At 40.6% G+C, this 16,050-nt stretch overlaps 1 protein-coding gene across 5 annotated transcripts in view; it reads left to right on the top strand.

Annotated features, from left to right (window-relative positions):
* Positions 1-16,050, top strand: part of kdm4c (lysine (K)-specific demethylase 4C) — a 30,381-nt gene that overhangs the window by 7,815 nt on the left and 6,516 nt on the right. For 3 of the 5 annotated variants that reach the window (XM_085459475.1, XM_085459472.1, XM_085459473.1), the window contains exons 7-18: positions 1,655-1,758; positions 2,033-2,170; positions 2,423-2,616; positions 3,220-3,443; positions 3,625-5,648; positions 5,747-5,858; positions 6,991-7,172; positions 7,585-7,828; positions 9,219-9,295; positions 9,670-9,725; positions 9,848-9,956; positions 15,697-15,891. In XM_085459475.1, the coding sequence (XP_085315601.1) occupies positions 1,655-1,758; positions 2,033-2,170; positions 2,423-2,616; positions 3,220-3,443; positions 3,625-5,648; positions 5,747-5,858; positions 6,991-7,172; positions 7,585-7,828; positions 9,219-9,295; positions 9,670-9,725; positions 9,848-9,956; positions 15,697-15,891 (3,659 nt within the window). The remainder of the gene's footprint in view (positions 1-1,654; positions 1,759-2,032; positions 2,171-2,422; positions 2,617-3,219; positions 3,444-3,624; positions 5,649-5,746; positions 5,859-6,990; positions 7,173-7,584; positions 7,829-9,218; positions 9,296-9,669; positions 9,726-9,847; positions 9,957-15,696; positions 15,892-16,050) is intronic. The other 2 variants (XM_085459474.1, XM_085459476.1) reach the window with 2 other exon arrangements.

Genomic DNA, 16,050 nt, shown 5'->3' with positions numbered 1-16,050 from the left:
AAGATTAAAAGGAGTTGGGTTGGGTAATTTAACAAATATTGAATCGTGATCGCAGCATACAGAGGCAGGTCTGCATTAAACAACAACATCCACTTCATAATTAATCTGAGTGCGCTCGAGAGAACAACCTAGATGTAGCATGCTAATGAACTCTGGCTGCAAAGAGATGTAACCTGACAAATCCATAAACACATAAGCCCATGTAAAATAGATGTAAAATGCAGTCGAAATGCTGATTGGCTCGCTCAGTAAGTTGAAAGACAACTAATTTGAGAAGAAAGACAAATGCATATAATTCAGGGTTCTCCAGCCTCCTTTAAACTGAAAGCTGTATTACAAAATGAAAGCTGCTGATAGATACTCCTGTCCTACATTTGTTTTTTTGTGTTTATTCATGTGTCACATCAAGACATTCAAACAAATCTCTGAACCAATCCAACCAATGTTGGATAGTTTTAATGAAAAACCACACAATATTTGGTTTAGCCGTATGTCCATGCCTATACATTTCGGTTTCAGTATGGCATTTAAATGACTTAATATTAGTTTCCAATTAATTATTACTGATGGTTTTTGTTATGTTTTTCTTTGTCTGCATATCTCACTTTATCTATTTCATAAATCGTTGAGAGTACTGATGTTGCTTGGGGTCTCAGCGACTTATAAAGCTGGATTGTATCCTGGATTGTATTGTATGTATTAAGGTCACCCTTACAAATCAGATGAGCTCAATTTTAATCTGTTAGTCTTTTTTTTTCTGCTGAAATGGTGTCTGAATAATTAAACTTGAAGTCATTGTCTAGTTTACCATCCTTGCTTTGTCAGACTATATAGACCACTGTAAACAAAGTACTGGTTGTTGCAATGATCTTCTTTTTTGAGTGGATGAACAGAGATGAACAGAGACAGAGATCTTTTTGTCTTATTGTTCCGTTAAAGCCTGCTATCCCCAAGACACCTCCATACAGCATTTTCATGGACGTTAGTAAAACTAAAAACTGTCTTTTAGTAGAATGTATTGCATGTGTTTGTTTTGCAGCTGGAACAGCTTTTCTAAGAGAAACTGTGTCATTTAGTATTTGCACATTACAGCCATGGTTTGCACATGAAACTGCAAATCCAAAAGTGGTTTATGACCCAAAATAATTTTTTGTTACAGACAGCCATTTCCAATTTCTTATATATGAGAGTCCAGTCCACTATGCTAAATTGTAAAAAAAAAAAAAAAAGAACATAAATAATTGCAGTTCTTTCTCTAGGATAGATGGTACTGACGTGACTGCACAATGCATCAGTGAATTGACAGATACAAAATTAATTGCTGACTGTTGTTTAAGTACAATGTTTTAGGGTTTTTTCTGGCTGTAGTTGAATTCATTCTAAACAGAATACTGCTGTATTTCTTTCACCATTTATCAGGGAAAGTAATTATGTTTAAGATAAGCTAATAATTGAAATAATCTTTGGTTTCCATTATGGAAAAAAATGTCACTCTACTCGATAAATATTAAAAATGTAGCAGTCGATAATAAGCCAGTTCTCACACAGCTTTTCGATTTGGCTTTTTCATTCACCTGTTTTTGTTTTGTTTTTTCTCTCTGACAGATTAAGTCTCTCTAATGGTTTTTTTTGTGTATGTGTGTGTTTCTGTCAGGTTTTTTTCCCAGTAGCATCAAGGGGTGTGAAGCTTTCCTTCGTCATAAGATGACTCTAATCTCCCCTTCTGTACTGAAGAAGTATGGTATTCCCTTTGATAAGGTAGGTTCTCTGTCCCTTTGAAGAATTACTCTCAGTCTTAGTTCCTTTATTTACCACCTGTTTGAAAACAGCTTTTGCTGCTTCTAAAATAGGCAGTGTTAATTTTTATTGGTTGCAGAAATCCTCAGTGGTTTATTTTAAACTTTTCATTTCTTTTCTGTGTTATTATTTTTTTTTAAACCACGAGGACATTTAAAGGTCAATCACTCACATACACACATATAAACCAATCTTTTGCTCCTCTTTCTTTCCTTCTTATATGACAAATTGCCAGATTACTCAGGAAGCCGGAGAGTTTATGATCACCTTTCCTTACGGTTACCATGCTGGGTTCAATCATGGATTCAACTGTGCAGAGTCAACCAACTTTGCCACTTTACGTTGGATCGACTATGGAAAGGTTGCTACACAGGTAAGAGTGCACTTAATTCAGTATAATCATAATTTAGATCTCAAATATATGGATTTAAGATCTAAATTATTTACATTTTGAATAGCATCCCAACTTTACATTGGTAATGTTGTTGTAAAGTTTTGGCCAAAGATCATCACAAAAAACGAATATCTTGCTATTTAGCCTTGAGTCTATTGTGGAGTCTTATGCTGAAAGAAATCTCTTTAATATAAATCTAAACTAGAGATCTCTTTTTTTTTCCTCCTGTAGTGCACGTGTAGCAAAGACATGGTAAAGATATCAATGGAGCCTTTTGTGAAGCGTTTTCAGCCTGACAGATATGCTAATTGGATGCTGGGTAAAGATTCAACGTCAATTGACCACACACTTGCCACTCCCAGTACAACACCAGAGCTGCAGAGCTGGTTGCAGAGGCGCCGCAAGACCAATTCTGGAAACAAAGGGTACTTTGTTTATATTCATGCAATGTTTATTCTCTTTTCTTTAGTTATTTTCACACCTTCACTGAAAACCTGAACTTTTCTAGATATTAACAACAGGAGGTACACGTGAGTTTCTAACGTTCCAGCTCAGTAGTAGAAAATCCGTGTAATGTCTTATTGTACATATGTCAGATAGCATTCACAGCGTCGGTGGCGTGTGTCCTGTCTGCTGCAAATACTATCCATGCTACACGCTTGTCTTAGCCAAATGGGCTATTTTCAGTAGTGATAATGTGGCTGACAATTTCAGACAATGTCCCAACATTCTTCACCCAATATTGTCCTCTTGAATTCATGCGTAAACAGCTTGTGGCACATTATTACATCGAGTAGGGTTAATGGTGGTAGTGGGCACTTCATTTGGAGTAGGAAAGAGAGAGTGCATATATGCATTGGATTGTGATAATTTAACGACTGGTAGCTTTGGTGCAGTCATTGGTGATCTAGTATTTGCCCTCTCAAAAGGCAAATCTTTCTACATTCGCTTTTAATGCTTTCATTGCTTTTCGGTTTCGTTCAGGGTTTTGAGTTTTAATCTTCTTTGATCTCTTCACCTTCTGACAGCAGCCACTCTCGTATGCGCTCCAAGCGCCTCAGGACCACAGAAGAGCCCGTTGACTTGGATGGCACCTCAGCGCTGAAAAGCAAGAGGAAAAGTTCGGCAGGTCCTCCCAGCCCGAAGGTACGAAGGTCTGTGGCTGGGACAACCGGCAAAAAAGAGCAGAAAGAGAAGAAAAAGGAAGCTGAGTCAAAGCACAACCAGAGTCAAAACTCTGTTCAGCTCTCTGGTAAGAAACTGACAGATGATAAAGAAGATATTTGAGATATTACTTAATTTTTTTTTTATGTACATAGCTGTCTGTGTTCCTGGTTTCTTATATTTGTAAACTCCTTCATGTGAGGTCTGTAAAAACTTTTGGCAGTGACTGTTTTTCATATTTTAGCCAGCCATTCTTTTATTCTCAACAGGTCCTTGCAGACAGATGTGTGTGGTCAAGGTAAATCGTGTAGAGAGTAAAAGTTTGGGGGTTTCTAAAGACCACTCTCATGACTCTCACGATAGTCCCCCTGCCTCACCTTTGAAGGATGACCTTAAGGCAGAAACAGACACTCATATTGACCCACAATACCTCTCAGGGCCAGGTCTCACAAGCAGAACTGCTGAAAGTCTCAGACAAAGGCCTGTGGCTACTCAGGCAGATCCAGGAATTAACGAGCCAAGGTGTCCCACTTCTGAACAAAGAGACCTCTCATCTCGTAAAGACTGCTCAATCAGGATGCCTCCTGTGGAAGCCAGTGAACACAACTCAACTTCCCACACAAGCACTGCTGATGAGACTGTGGTGAACTTGTGTTCCCCTGTTTCTAAAGCTCACACATCTGCTTCAGTATGCAGAGAAGACACTTTAAGTGAAATATTCAACACTGATTGCAGCATGGACACAGGTACAGAGAGTTACTCTAACAACAGCTTTAAAGCAGAGAGAACGGACGCAGTTGTTGATTTGAAGCCTATCAATCCACACTCCACTACAGAAGCACTTTATGATCTAAAAAGTGAGCCAGTAGAGGGGGGTAGCTGCACATCATGTAGCTCCCCTTCTACACACAATCGCATTTTAAAAAGTAACACTGAGGAAAATCTCCCCCCCCCTCTCCTGCAGAGGAATGCAGTGGATATGCCACAACTCACTCCGGAGCCTGCAGATAAGGTTGGAATTTGCCCTTTGCCACCTGAACTGACCCAAGAGATGCCCTCGCTTACGCCTGCTGATGATGGCCTGACTGATTTTTCAAAATCTCGATCGTGTAGTCACCAGATTGCACCTGTGCTTCAAAGGGAGATGCCAACTGGCTCTTCATCCTCACATGGAGCCAGACAAGAAGAGAAAGAGGCTGATTTAGTGATGTCAGCAGAACTTCATACAGGAGAACATGCCAACAACTGGCATTTAAATTCCCCATATAATTGTGAAGGGGCAGCGGTGTCTGGTTCAGAAGGAAAAACGGCTCATTTAACTGCCAGTGGTATGCACAAAATAACATCTGGTGGTGTCCATGAAATGATGATAATGCCTGCAGTTGCTGCTGACAAGGATCACGCAAAGCTGGAAAATCTTACTGCACCGAACAATGCCTCCCTTGGGCAGCTTGTTCAGAGCACTGCACCTCAAAGAGAACAGAAACCCAACTTACAAGAGTTTGCAAATAAAGATAATTCCAAAGATCCATTTCAAAGACAAGGCGGATTCAGTACCTCGAACAAAAACATCCCAGCCCCTGCCCCTCCATTATGCACTCAAAGTGACAGCCACTCAGCATTACAACTACAGCATCACACTACATACTCCTCTTCCTTTTGTACACCCCAGCACACATACACAGAGCCTAAAACATTTTCCAGTAGTATCTGGAAAAACTTTAATTCCCAAAATCCTGCAGTCCTCATCCAAAGTCTGCACCCAGAGCTCCCTTCTGACTTTACCCACGACCCTCTACCTTACACCATGTGGACTGAACCTCAGTGCAAAGAGGTCACTGACCTGGAAAACCCTGAGCAAGAACTACGTGAGTCTGAAAACCAGGAAGGAGAAAGTGGGCCTCTCACCTGGGCTCAACTCGAGCCCACTTCTCTAGTTTCAGTTGGTGCTATGGAGCCTTTGGGGCTTTGTGGAGAGTACGAGTTGCAAAGAGATGATGGGGCTGACGCGCTGTCCCTATGCAGGGAGCTGGGGAGACAAAGGGAAGCTGAGGAGAGACTCCATTCGGATACTGCTGTTTCACCTCTCAGAACGGGAGATGGAGAACAGGATAGGGTGTCTGATATGGAAGAAGGAGGATCTGATGACGATGAGGCAGAGCAGCACAGTGCCAAGAGAGAGAGCAGTAGTGACTCCTCTGATGACGACGATGATGATGAAGAAGAAGAAATAAATGATACAAATAATTATAAGTGCAATGAATCAGGCCTGGAACCTGGGGAGGTTTGTGCTGTGAGTGTTTTTTTTAAATAGTCAATTATAATAGTTTACACATTACAGAAACTAAAAAATAATGTTTAACACCTTCAATCAATCCCTGTCCATGCCAGTATCCTGCCCTGTCAATGAAGAGGACCACTAAGAGCTGGCGTCACCCACTCAGGAAACCCACCGCAAGGGCTGTACCAACTGCTGTCAAACAACAGGTTGCCAGTGACGACGGTGGGCACACTGAAAAAACACACGCATATATACAGTTAACACAGTTCGATGAAAGGTATTGCTATGGTTGAGCCTTAAAAAAGACATTTAGACAGCGACACATGCACACAGTATAAGCCAAGAGTCAAGCTTATTTCAATAAAAAACCCAGGGACATTTCCTGTTGTGGTTAGTACTGCATGGTGGGTGGCACCGGGCCAGAACCCATGATCGTTAGACTTCTTTTTGGTTGCACTGGAGCGAACAAGAATGCAATCATCACAACATTTAGATGTTAATCCGTTTTGTAGTCCAAAAACAACAACGCATACTTTGTAAAAGTTTGTATTTCTAACACAATATACTCAGAAGTAATAGAACTGACTCTGTTAGCAGCATGAACAACAGTCTTGACAAATATAAAGTACACTCAGGTAAAATTTGTGTTTTTCCACAGTGAGCCATTCCACCCTGTGGTCCATACTTCCCCTCCTCATTTTTCAAATTTTATGTCCCTCCGAAATGATTCTTTTGACGTCAATGCACACATAAACCAAACACATTTAATTCTCGGGCCTACCACAGTAAAATGATCTAGTGATAGATATTCTATTTGTTTTCATGGTTTTAATGGGGTGGGGGGAGGGGGGCCTCCATTAACAACCACTAATGTGCATATACACACACAGTCACATTTATCATCTCTGTAGTTGTGAGAAAGGATGAATAATTCAGCAGCCGTTGTAGTTGTTTATCTGCGAGTAAGAAATGACCATGGCTGTGAGAAGCCTGTTTTATGATCATGAGAGTGCTTAATTATTTTTGGGCAAATTTGGAAACTGACAGGCGTCTATTCCGTGAAAATGTTTTTAAAGTCACTGGAGGAAATTGTCACCACAGCGGCCGGATTAGCTCTGACTTCTGCAGCGATTCTGTGCAGAAAATGCTGCAGAATTCACTTTGTGTTGCGTTTTTTGATATTCTGGCCAGATGATTATTTCACATTCAGAAAAGGCTTAATTAACAAACTACCAGGCAAGAGATTCGTGGTTGGAATTGCATGAATCATTGTCCGCGCCCCAGTAAAAGAAACCACCGTTTGAATAGATGAGTGATTACAGAGTAAGTAAGGCTTTATTTCGTCTCCATTTAGAGCCACCTGAAGCAAGCTTGGCAGAAGAAGAGGGGCAGGAAATGGAAGCGTGGGCAAAGCCGCTTGTCTACCTGTGGCAGAACAAAAAGAGCTGCTTCTCAACAGAGAGGGAGTACAATGCTCATGCAGCCACCATGCAGCCGTACTGTGCAGTGTGCACACTTTTCATGCCCTACTATCAGGTAAAGGGGAGGTCAGCACAAATTGGGAGATGATTGTCTTTAAAACATGCACAGTTCCACTGGTGTAAATTGAGTGCGCATTGCAACTTTCTTCTCTTGAGAATGTTGAAAGATCACATTTCATTCTGTGTTTACATCATTTGCCTCATTTGGCTAGCATTTTTGCTACTCCAATTAGAGGTTGTTTCAGTATTGCACTGGTCAGTGGTTCTTATCCTGTGTTGAGCTCATATGTCTTTTTTTTTTCTTTTTCTTTTTTTTTTTTAAATCCAACCGCTTTACTGATAATTGCAGCTTTTCAGCACATTTCCAGCTCTAAATGTAGTTAAAGTTCAGTCTGGAGAGACAATTTTGAGTTTTTCGTCTGTCAGAGGTTTTTATACATGAAAATTACAGTCTCTTCCTCCCCTAGGCGGAAGACAAAGCAGAGGATAATAAGCCTATGGTAGCTAAAGACACCTTCCAATCTTCATCTCCAATGGAGGGTCCCTCACCTCATGGTGGAGGGTTTAGGAGAAGCAAGCCCCTGATCCCAGAGATCTGCTTTTCTTTTCGGGAGGAGAATTGCCCCCCTACTCCCACTAACCCACTGCTGCAGGAAGACGGCACCTCCCCTCTGCTCTACTGCCAGAGCTGTTGCTTGCAGGTCCATGCAAGTATGTATGCACAAGGCAACAGTAGCACATATATTTGAGTTTTTTTGTGTGAGAGGAGGGGGGTAGAAGATACAAACTGATGTGTATAGTTTTTAAACTTCATGCCATCTGTTTACCACTTACCACCAGGCGACATTCTTCGTTTTCACATGTTGTGCTTGTGTTACTGATGTCATTATTAGAGGGTCAGTGGGTTTAAATCCTGACTCATTTCTTCCGTATGTTCCACCCTCTCTCTGTTTCCCTTTCTCCCCCCTTTCTTTGTGGTTTGGAGTATTTTATTTCCCTCGTCAGACTGGGGGTGAATCCTCTGTTTCCGCCACACACAGTTCCTGTTCAAAATCCCCAAGCCAGTAACAAGCTCTCACACATTTTCTTAAAAAAGGGAAGAAAAAATCCCTGGAGCTTTTCTTTTCCAGGCTACTCAGACACGACACATTGTGCATTGTCGTAATCCCTCATTCACACGGATCTCTGTCCCAATCATGCACATTTCGATATCTTAAGCCTCCAGCCGGCCTTACGCACGCGCGTACACAGACGCGCGCGCAAACGCAGCTACTTTTAAAAGACTTAGACAGCAGTATGCCCAGCTTTCAGTCAGTTTGAGTCACTCTTACTAACGTTCACTTTGCCATATTTTTAGTCTGCTTGGTCTAGGATGTTGTGCATTTATTGTGTGTGTGTCTGTAAGTCTGGTGGGGTGGGAGTTAGAGATGAAGTGTATGTCATTTGACACTGATGAAAAAGCCACAAGTTCGGTTTCGAGCCCCAACAATAAGTACATGTTGATGTAGCTTTCTGCCCGTTCTGTTATTTGAACTCTGGAAAGGAAACAGAGGTGGGCTTAGATTTTGTTTTTGGTTTTCTGATGGATAATGCAGGAAAAGAATAGTGACATGCACACATATACAGACTTCAAGTGTGTTTTTTCAAATAAAAATTCCCAACCTACGTGTCTAAAGCCTCTAGCTCATGGATTGTAATCAGCTGCCAGCTTTGAATAAGATCACGTTTGTTTTACTAAATGAAATCCCAGTGTTTTTCTGTTCAAGGCCATTTTTTATTTTGGAAAAACATTTGGACGCGAGGACTCAGACCAAAAAGCAAAGTTGCTGCTGTGAAGTGTCTAAAATGACAGCGTGCTATGACACACGTTAATATGAGATAAACCCACACAGACGGACGCCTTCGTAAACAACGATGAATTGTACACCAACTCTGTCTTTTGTTGTGACATTTTGTTTCCTTAATAACATAAAATTATCTTGCCATTTACTGTCAAGTCTGCTGTTTCTCTCCCAACCCATTGACACAACAGTTTAATAGCATTTGAGGAGTCAGTGAGTATTTTTGCTACAGATTTTTGATCCATCCCTTCTTACTTTAGGCTGTTACGGTGTTTCTGCAGACGACATCAGTGAACAATGGTCATGTGATCGCTGTACCGAGGGAAACTTTACAGCAGTAAGACAATTTTATACCTTTGATTCAAGTATGACTGTGGTGTATAAGGAGAATAGCAGTGCTATCCTAAAATTTTAATGTGAACTAGTGTTAAAATGATTATACGTTATAGCTGATGATGATGGCTCACCCAAAGATCTGACCCTAGTCAGAACAGTCAGTAGTATCTTAAAAATATAGATGACCATATTCATATGTGGTAGTTGACACACTGCAGTGTGATCACTGTATACAATAAAGACAACTAATTTTTTCTTCTTTCTGACTATTTAATAAGCAGAAATATCTTCCTCTGTGGCACGTGTATAGATTTTGGTGACTAGAAGAAAAATATCTGCATTTCGTCTTTCTCACTCATTTTTCTCTTTTCCCAGGAATGCTGTCTCTGCAACCTCAGAGGTGGCGCTCTAAAGAAAACCCAAAACGACAAGTGAGACGAGCTTTTGTTCTGCGATTAGCTCTGCACACTTATCCCTCATCTCTAGAGCTCAGCCAAATGAATTGTCTGGGTATCTTAATCATCACAATGTATTAATTTGTTTGTGTGTATAGATGGGCTCACGTGATGTGTGCAGTAGCATTGCCAGAGGCGAGGTTCAGCAATGAATCCAAGAGGAGTCCCATCGACACCAGCAGGATCCCCATGCAGCGATATAAACTGGTGAGAACACACAGACACACACCCGCACACCACACACACTCCTTGAGGACTGTCCTGGTCTAATTAATGAAGTGTTCACAGTTCTAATTAACAATGTGAGACGAACATGCCCGCAATCAAAGCTAGATAATTAACCACTGGTGGGTGGGAGTGGGGGGGTTTGTGTGTGTGTGTGTGTGTGTGTGTGTGTGTGTGTGAGTGTGTAAGACTCTGTGTGCTGATGTTTGTCTATATGTGTGCAGGTGTATGTCTGCCTCCCTGAGTGCATGTGCTTGTGCATTTATTAAGTGTGTATGTGTTTGTTTAATGAGGGAGCTGCAGTGCGTCTCAGCAGACCTGACATGTTGCCACTATACTTAGCTTTCTGCTGCAGGCACTGTGATAAGTCAGCAGAAAGCAAAGTGTTGGAGAAGCACATCCTCACATAAGATGGATCACAGAGATGGGATAAGTTCAATTCTTCTTAGAAGCATATGTAATAAATCACAGTTTAGGACTCCTTAAAACAGCTCATGACAAAAGATACATTAATAAATCAGTTTATTGTTCAAAATGGGTTGCGTGAGCTGAAAGTAACAATGATGTGAATACATCATTAATATATAGAGGCTGAGATTACAAAGTTATACAACAAAAATTAAAAGCCATGCTCAATTTAACACTGGCCGTTGTCCCTTCCAAAGTTGTGTTTGAATGCAGTGATGCGCCACTTCCAGCCCTGCTGCTGTTTTTAGAAGTCTTGTTTTGAGCTTTCGTTACAGCACAGCACAGCTGCGATGGCCTGAGGATGTTACAGTAAAAGTCCATGCCTTCACAGTCACAAAAAAGGAAGAATATACAACACCATGAATGGTATTTAGAAGAAAAAAAGGAAGATGAATCAGGTCTCAGGGGTTTCTAGCTCATAGCCAGAGAACTAGATCTCATTTGTCCCCCGACATAAAATGAAGTTCATTTTTGTCCATAGTCAAACTGCAAATGCACAGATGAACTGGACAGATCTGGGCTTCTAAGAAGGGTTGTGAAAAAGGTAGTATAGGCCTCGGATACAAAGGCCTAGAGACCTGTCAGCAACCATCTGGCAACCTCTGGTCATGAGGGAAAAAGAGGTATTCCCTGATAACATTGCACATGGTTGCTGGAGGTTGCTGGCAGCTACATTGAAATTGATTCCTAAAGCCTCGGCCATGCCAGCCTAGAAACGCGTCAGTGACCCCCTGCTAACCACCAGTCACTTGGGAAAGGTGTGTTTTCTATACCTGGTTGCTGGAGGTTGCAGTCAGGGGAAATTTGGAAGTACCTCCACTTCCAAATTAAAGAAATGGTAAGAAGACTTTTCAGCGTAACACAATGATATCCAGTTTGAGTTTAGTTATCAGTCCCTCAGAAAACGACATCTGAGTGAATAGACTTCAGTTATAACTAAAATGTCATACTTCACCACAGGGAACCAGCATATTTAGGTTTATACATGACCCGAAAATAGTTCAAGGAATATTGCTGCACTGACACTGAATGGGATGCTAACTCTGTGGACACAGTGACATTACCCATAGGGTATTTACAGGGATATGGTTCATATCTTCTCACACCACATTGAAATTAAGCTCATTTGGATATGAAAGCACAAACCACAAAGTCAGTTTCCATATCCGCAGGCTGAAATCTGAACAAAATGAAAATTATAGTCCAGACGGGGAAGAGGCAGGGTGCTCATAAAAGCCTCTGACATGACCTACGTGATGGCCAAAATATAAGTATATGAAGGACCTAAATTCCTTTTAGAGGAAGTGGCACTTCCTTGCTTTAGATGTTAAATGCTTTATCACACAGTGTGCATGAATAACCAATATGTCCTTCACATGTACACCAGTAGAAAGTGTGCGCCTGTGATGCAGACTTTCTCTCAAAGTTTCGAGGATGGCGTACAGACTACCTTTCTGTTTTGTCTGCGTTGTCATTTGTAGATTCAATCCCCGAGCCACGTGTTCTGAAGTTCGCATTGGACCCGTTGCCCCTGCAGCAGCTCAGTACATTCATAATTTACTATCATACAACACACGCACACCGATGTGCACACATACACATTCATAATTTACTGTGGGAATGTTCTTAACGCATGGCTCAACACAGGCACCCGAATACACACTGCAGAAGTCACAGGGGAGAAATTGGCGAAGTTCACACACGCATTAAAACATACAATTATTCTTACATGTTTATATTACTTTGTGATCTAATTGGCATTATTTTATTTTGTCCCCTCCCCTGCCAATATATGTACATAAGTGCTCATTTGCAGAAATACGAACACAGATTTTGCACACAGTGCATGCCAGCTAGAATCTTGTTATGCTGGCCTCAATAAGTGGACTAGACAGTCGGGCCAGTTCATCTGTGCAGTGCTGTCCATAATGTAGGAGGTATGGGAAAAGGCTTTACGAAATGTAGGCCAAGTTAGTCACCGAGAAAAGCACTGACTGCTTCTCCCTCAGCTCAGGAACAGAAAGGACAAGAAACTTCATTATTAGGGGGGTGGGGGAGGATAAACTTAGGATTTTCATCCCGTTTTAAAAACAGCATTTATATTGCCTTTTGGTTTTCTTCACAAGAGGAAAAGAGGGTAGTCTCTCACTATACACAATACCTACTGATCCCCAACTGATATCTGCATTAAGAGGGCTAAGCTGATAATTGTAAAGACGAAGCCAGCCCTGCTGTAGAGGTTAAATTTAATTAACGCTGAGCCAACTAATTAGATCAGTTATTGATTTGTTCAAATAAATGAACAAAGGGCAGTGGCTTAGCTGATAAGGACAGAGACTTTAAGAAAGGTTCGTACTTGCGCAGCGTCACCTTCTTATTTACCTCTCAGATGCCTTCTCTTGTTTCTGGGCATCATCACATCCTATTATATAGAAATATACACAGGGGAATTAAACTGTCATAAGGTGCTTTTGATATTGTATTTTCTTAATATTTCAACACGTGCTGTTTAAACAATATGTAAACAACAATATTATGCACAAGATATAGCAATGATATGGTAATTTGGAACCTTTTATAGAAATGGATATTAAAAAACCAGCTAATTCCCACTTAAACTCACTGAGGCACTGGAACGTGTCTGCATATAGACGTATTACATGTCGATATTATAGCATGGATTTCCGGGGAATTAGATTAATGAATAAATTACTTTCAGTAAGATGTGAAACCAAGCTGCAAAGACAGAAGCCAGGGCAGGGAAGCGAAGAAGAGAGCGTAGATGGGTGTTTTATTAAGAGCAGACTAGAGAAAATGGAGTGAGATGGAAGGCATGCAAAGGGGGTGAAAGAGGAAGAGGGAGCGAGTGGGGTTATAATGGGAGGCATGTCGTCATATTTTCCCTTTCGTTGGAGAGGACAGACAAGAGAGATGCCACAGTAGAGGGAACTGACTTGATGGGCTGTTTAGTGCAGAAACCCGAGAGATAGTCTTTTACAAAATTTCGCTTCAAGTGTGTTTGTGCATGGATGCATGGCAGTGTTTGTGTGTAGGATGTGTATGTGTATTATGCTCGCCAGTGTGCAGTTGTGTACTCTTCACAGAGCTTAAACGAGGAAAGAAAATACCACAACATACAGATTGAAGCACTTTTTATTTGTGGAAAGCGTAAATGATGTCATCTGATTGGCTTAAGTTGAGGGTTTCTTTGTATTGCAGCAGTCCAATAACATGTTTCTGTTGACTATTAAACTGGGGTCTCTCATTTTATTTTCTGCTATCAATGACTTGTTTACACTACCGTATCCAATAACAGCAGATTTCACAGATATAATTTTTTTGGAGCACATATTGGCTTTAAATTATGTTAGAGGTTCACGGCACAGCTGAGCGGTGATTCACTTAGCGGTCTATTGTCACTAATTTGCTGTTTTTCCTAGCCAACCTTTAAAGTCTGGAGTGGAAATGCAAATGTTAAATTACTTTATTTTATTTTTTTTATTTTACACCAGACATGGATGCTTTAGTGAGTAAGGTCAGGTTTCCTCCACAGCAATAAAGGCAGTCACTGGGAGTAGGTGTATTGTGCAGTAGTTTGCATTTGAAATTTAAAAAGGAGAACATCCGACTGAAGGGCTTCCATTTACAGTGTGAATTTTTATTTATTTATTACCCTTGGGGTAAAATGATTTTCCCTTTGTGTAAATAATATCTTCAGCCACTCTAAGTGTGTGTAGGATGTTGCTGTCCATCACAACTTCTCCTTTCATCTCTGGAAGCACAGTATTTCATGTTTTCTATCAGTGTCTTTTGATTTTCTATATAAAAACAACAACAACAAATGTACTAATTAACCAAAAAGTTTGATCGTTGTTCATCGTTCATCAAACTGATGTCAGCAGTGCCAAGATCCAAAAGTGGTGTCGTGGAGATATCCGATATGACGGTCCAGTATGAGTCAGCAGCTGCTGTTGGAAACTACTGTTATATAGATGATATGTTACATGTCCTGGGTACTGATCAAGAAATCTTTGTTAATATAAAGCAACACAGAGCTGTTTTGGTCTTTTCATTCATTTCTTCAAAGTAACTTTGGTCAGGATGGTGATAAAGCAACAGGAAGATGGAGTAAGTCTGGTGCCAGACTGCGACTGAATGGCTGTTACATCCAGTCTGTCATGGATAATACAGCATTTTACTGATACACTGGTGAAAATCGCAAATCTATTGCTGTCTGTTGCAAATCTGTCGCTGTCTACATATACAGAAATGAACTATTTAAATTCAGAGTCCAGCTAGAACATCAGTTTTGACACTGTTTCAGTAATTCTTTCACAAATAGTGACATTAATTTGCAAAATGATATAAAGATACTCAGTGACATTGCTTTTATATAAGAATATAACTAGAAAATAAATCAGCTGGCAACCAGTTGAGTTGAGTCCCCATCTGCAATTATAAATTAGATGGTAGTTTTTTGGAATCCTTTGCTAATCTGTCTGAGAGTGATTGCAGTCAGTCTGAGCTGTACTGGGATTGTTGCCTCCCACAATGCGACCTGTGCAATTATCTTGTGTTGTCCACAAGTTGAGGGTGTTGCATCCTTGACCTCTGGGCAACAAGTTTTTCACAACATGTACTTGCAATCAGTTTCCAACAGCAAAAAAATTCAATGCAATCACTGCAACCATCAAGTTTTCTTGGTCACGATGAGCTTGGCCATCTTATTCATACTTTAGTGTTATTAAACTGTTAGCAACATGCTTTTAAAAAGACCATATATTCTAAAAGCCAAGAGTGGCGGCCCAGCTGTTGTTTTTATGTGTCTTTAGAACGCAAGCCATAACGATATAGAGGACAAATACTCCTGTTGTAACGATAAGGCTAGAGATTTTATTTATTCGTTGTGTATATTGTTTTGGATCATTTCCAGTAAGGCTTGAAAACATTTTGGTAAAGACGTACTTAAAGAACATGCTTATTGTTTAAAAAATGTTTTTTGAAGAACACTTTGACAGCATTTTAAATCTAGTTATATTGAAACAAAACAAGCTGGATACAGTCTAAAAACACCTTTGGTTTGTCTAAAAGCAGCTGCTGATCGTTCTAGACCACTGGCCATTTTTTGGTTCTTGGCGTCTCTCAATTGTTTTTATAATTCCTTTGCAGTAATAACATTTTCCCAGCTTTTCGTGTGCAACCTAAGTTAATTCAGGCCTATTGACAGTTTGGTCTGGTCCTTATGTGTTTACAGAAGTGCATCTATTGTCGTAAACGCTGTGCGGGAAAGCGGCACTCAGGGGCTTGTATCCAGTGCTCATGTGGCCGGTGTCCCACCTCCTTTCATGTGACCTGTGCCCATGCTGCCGGTGTTATCATGGAGCCCGATGATTGGCCGTATGTTGTGTCAATCACCTGCCATAGACACCAGTCGCGGAGTTCGTCAGCTGTAAGTTATAGGACAGGTGTTTGCTACAGCTGATCTGAACCAGTGCCCGGAATAAATAGACATATTATTGTTTTTGACACGCTTGAAATAACTGACTCAATTATAAGCACTTAATAATTTGTGTTAATGTAATTAAGGAAGTGGCACAAATGACTACTC

The sequence above is a fragment of the Copadichromis virginalis genome, linkage group LG6, assembly GCF_057382275.1.
Source record: "Copadichromis virginalis isolate Kocher_CV1m ecotype Utaka linkage group LG6, C_Virginalis_male_GT1.1, whole genome shotgun sequence".
Lineage (NCBI taxonomy): Eukaryota > Metazoa > Chordata > Actinopteri > Cichliformes > Cichlidae > Copadichromis > Copadichromis virginalis.
The sequence above is the reverse complement of the archived record's forward strand: the minus strand, read 5'-3'. Positions and strand labels throughout refer to the sequence as shown.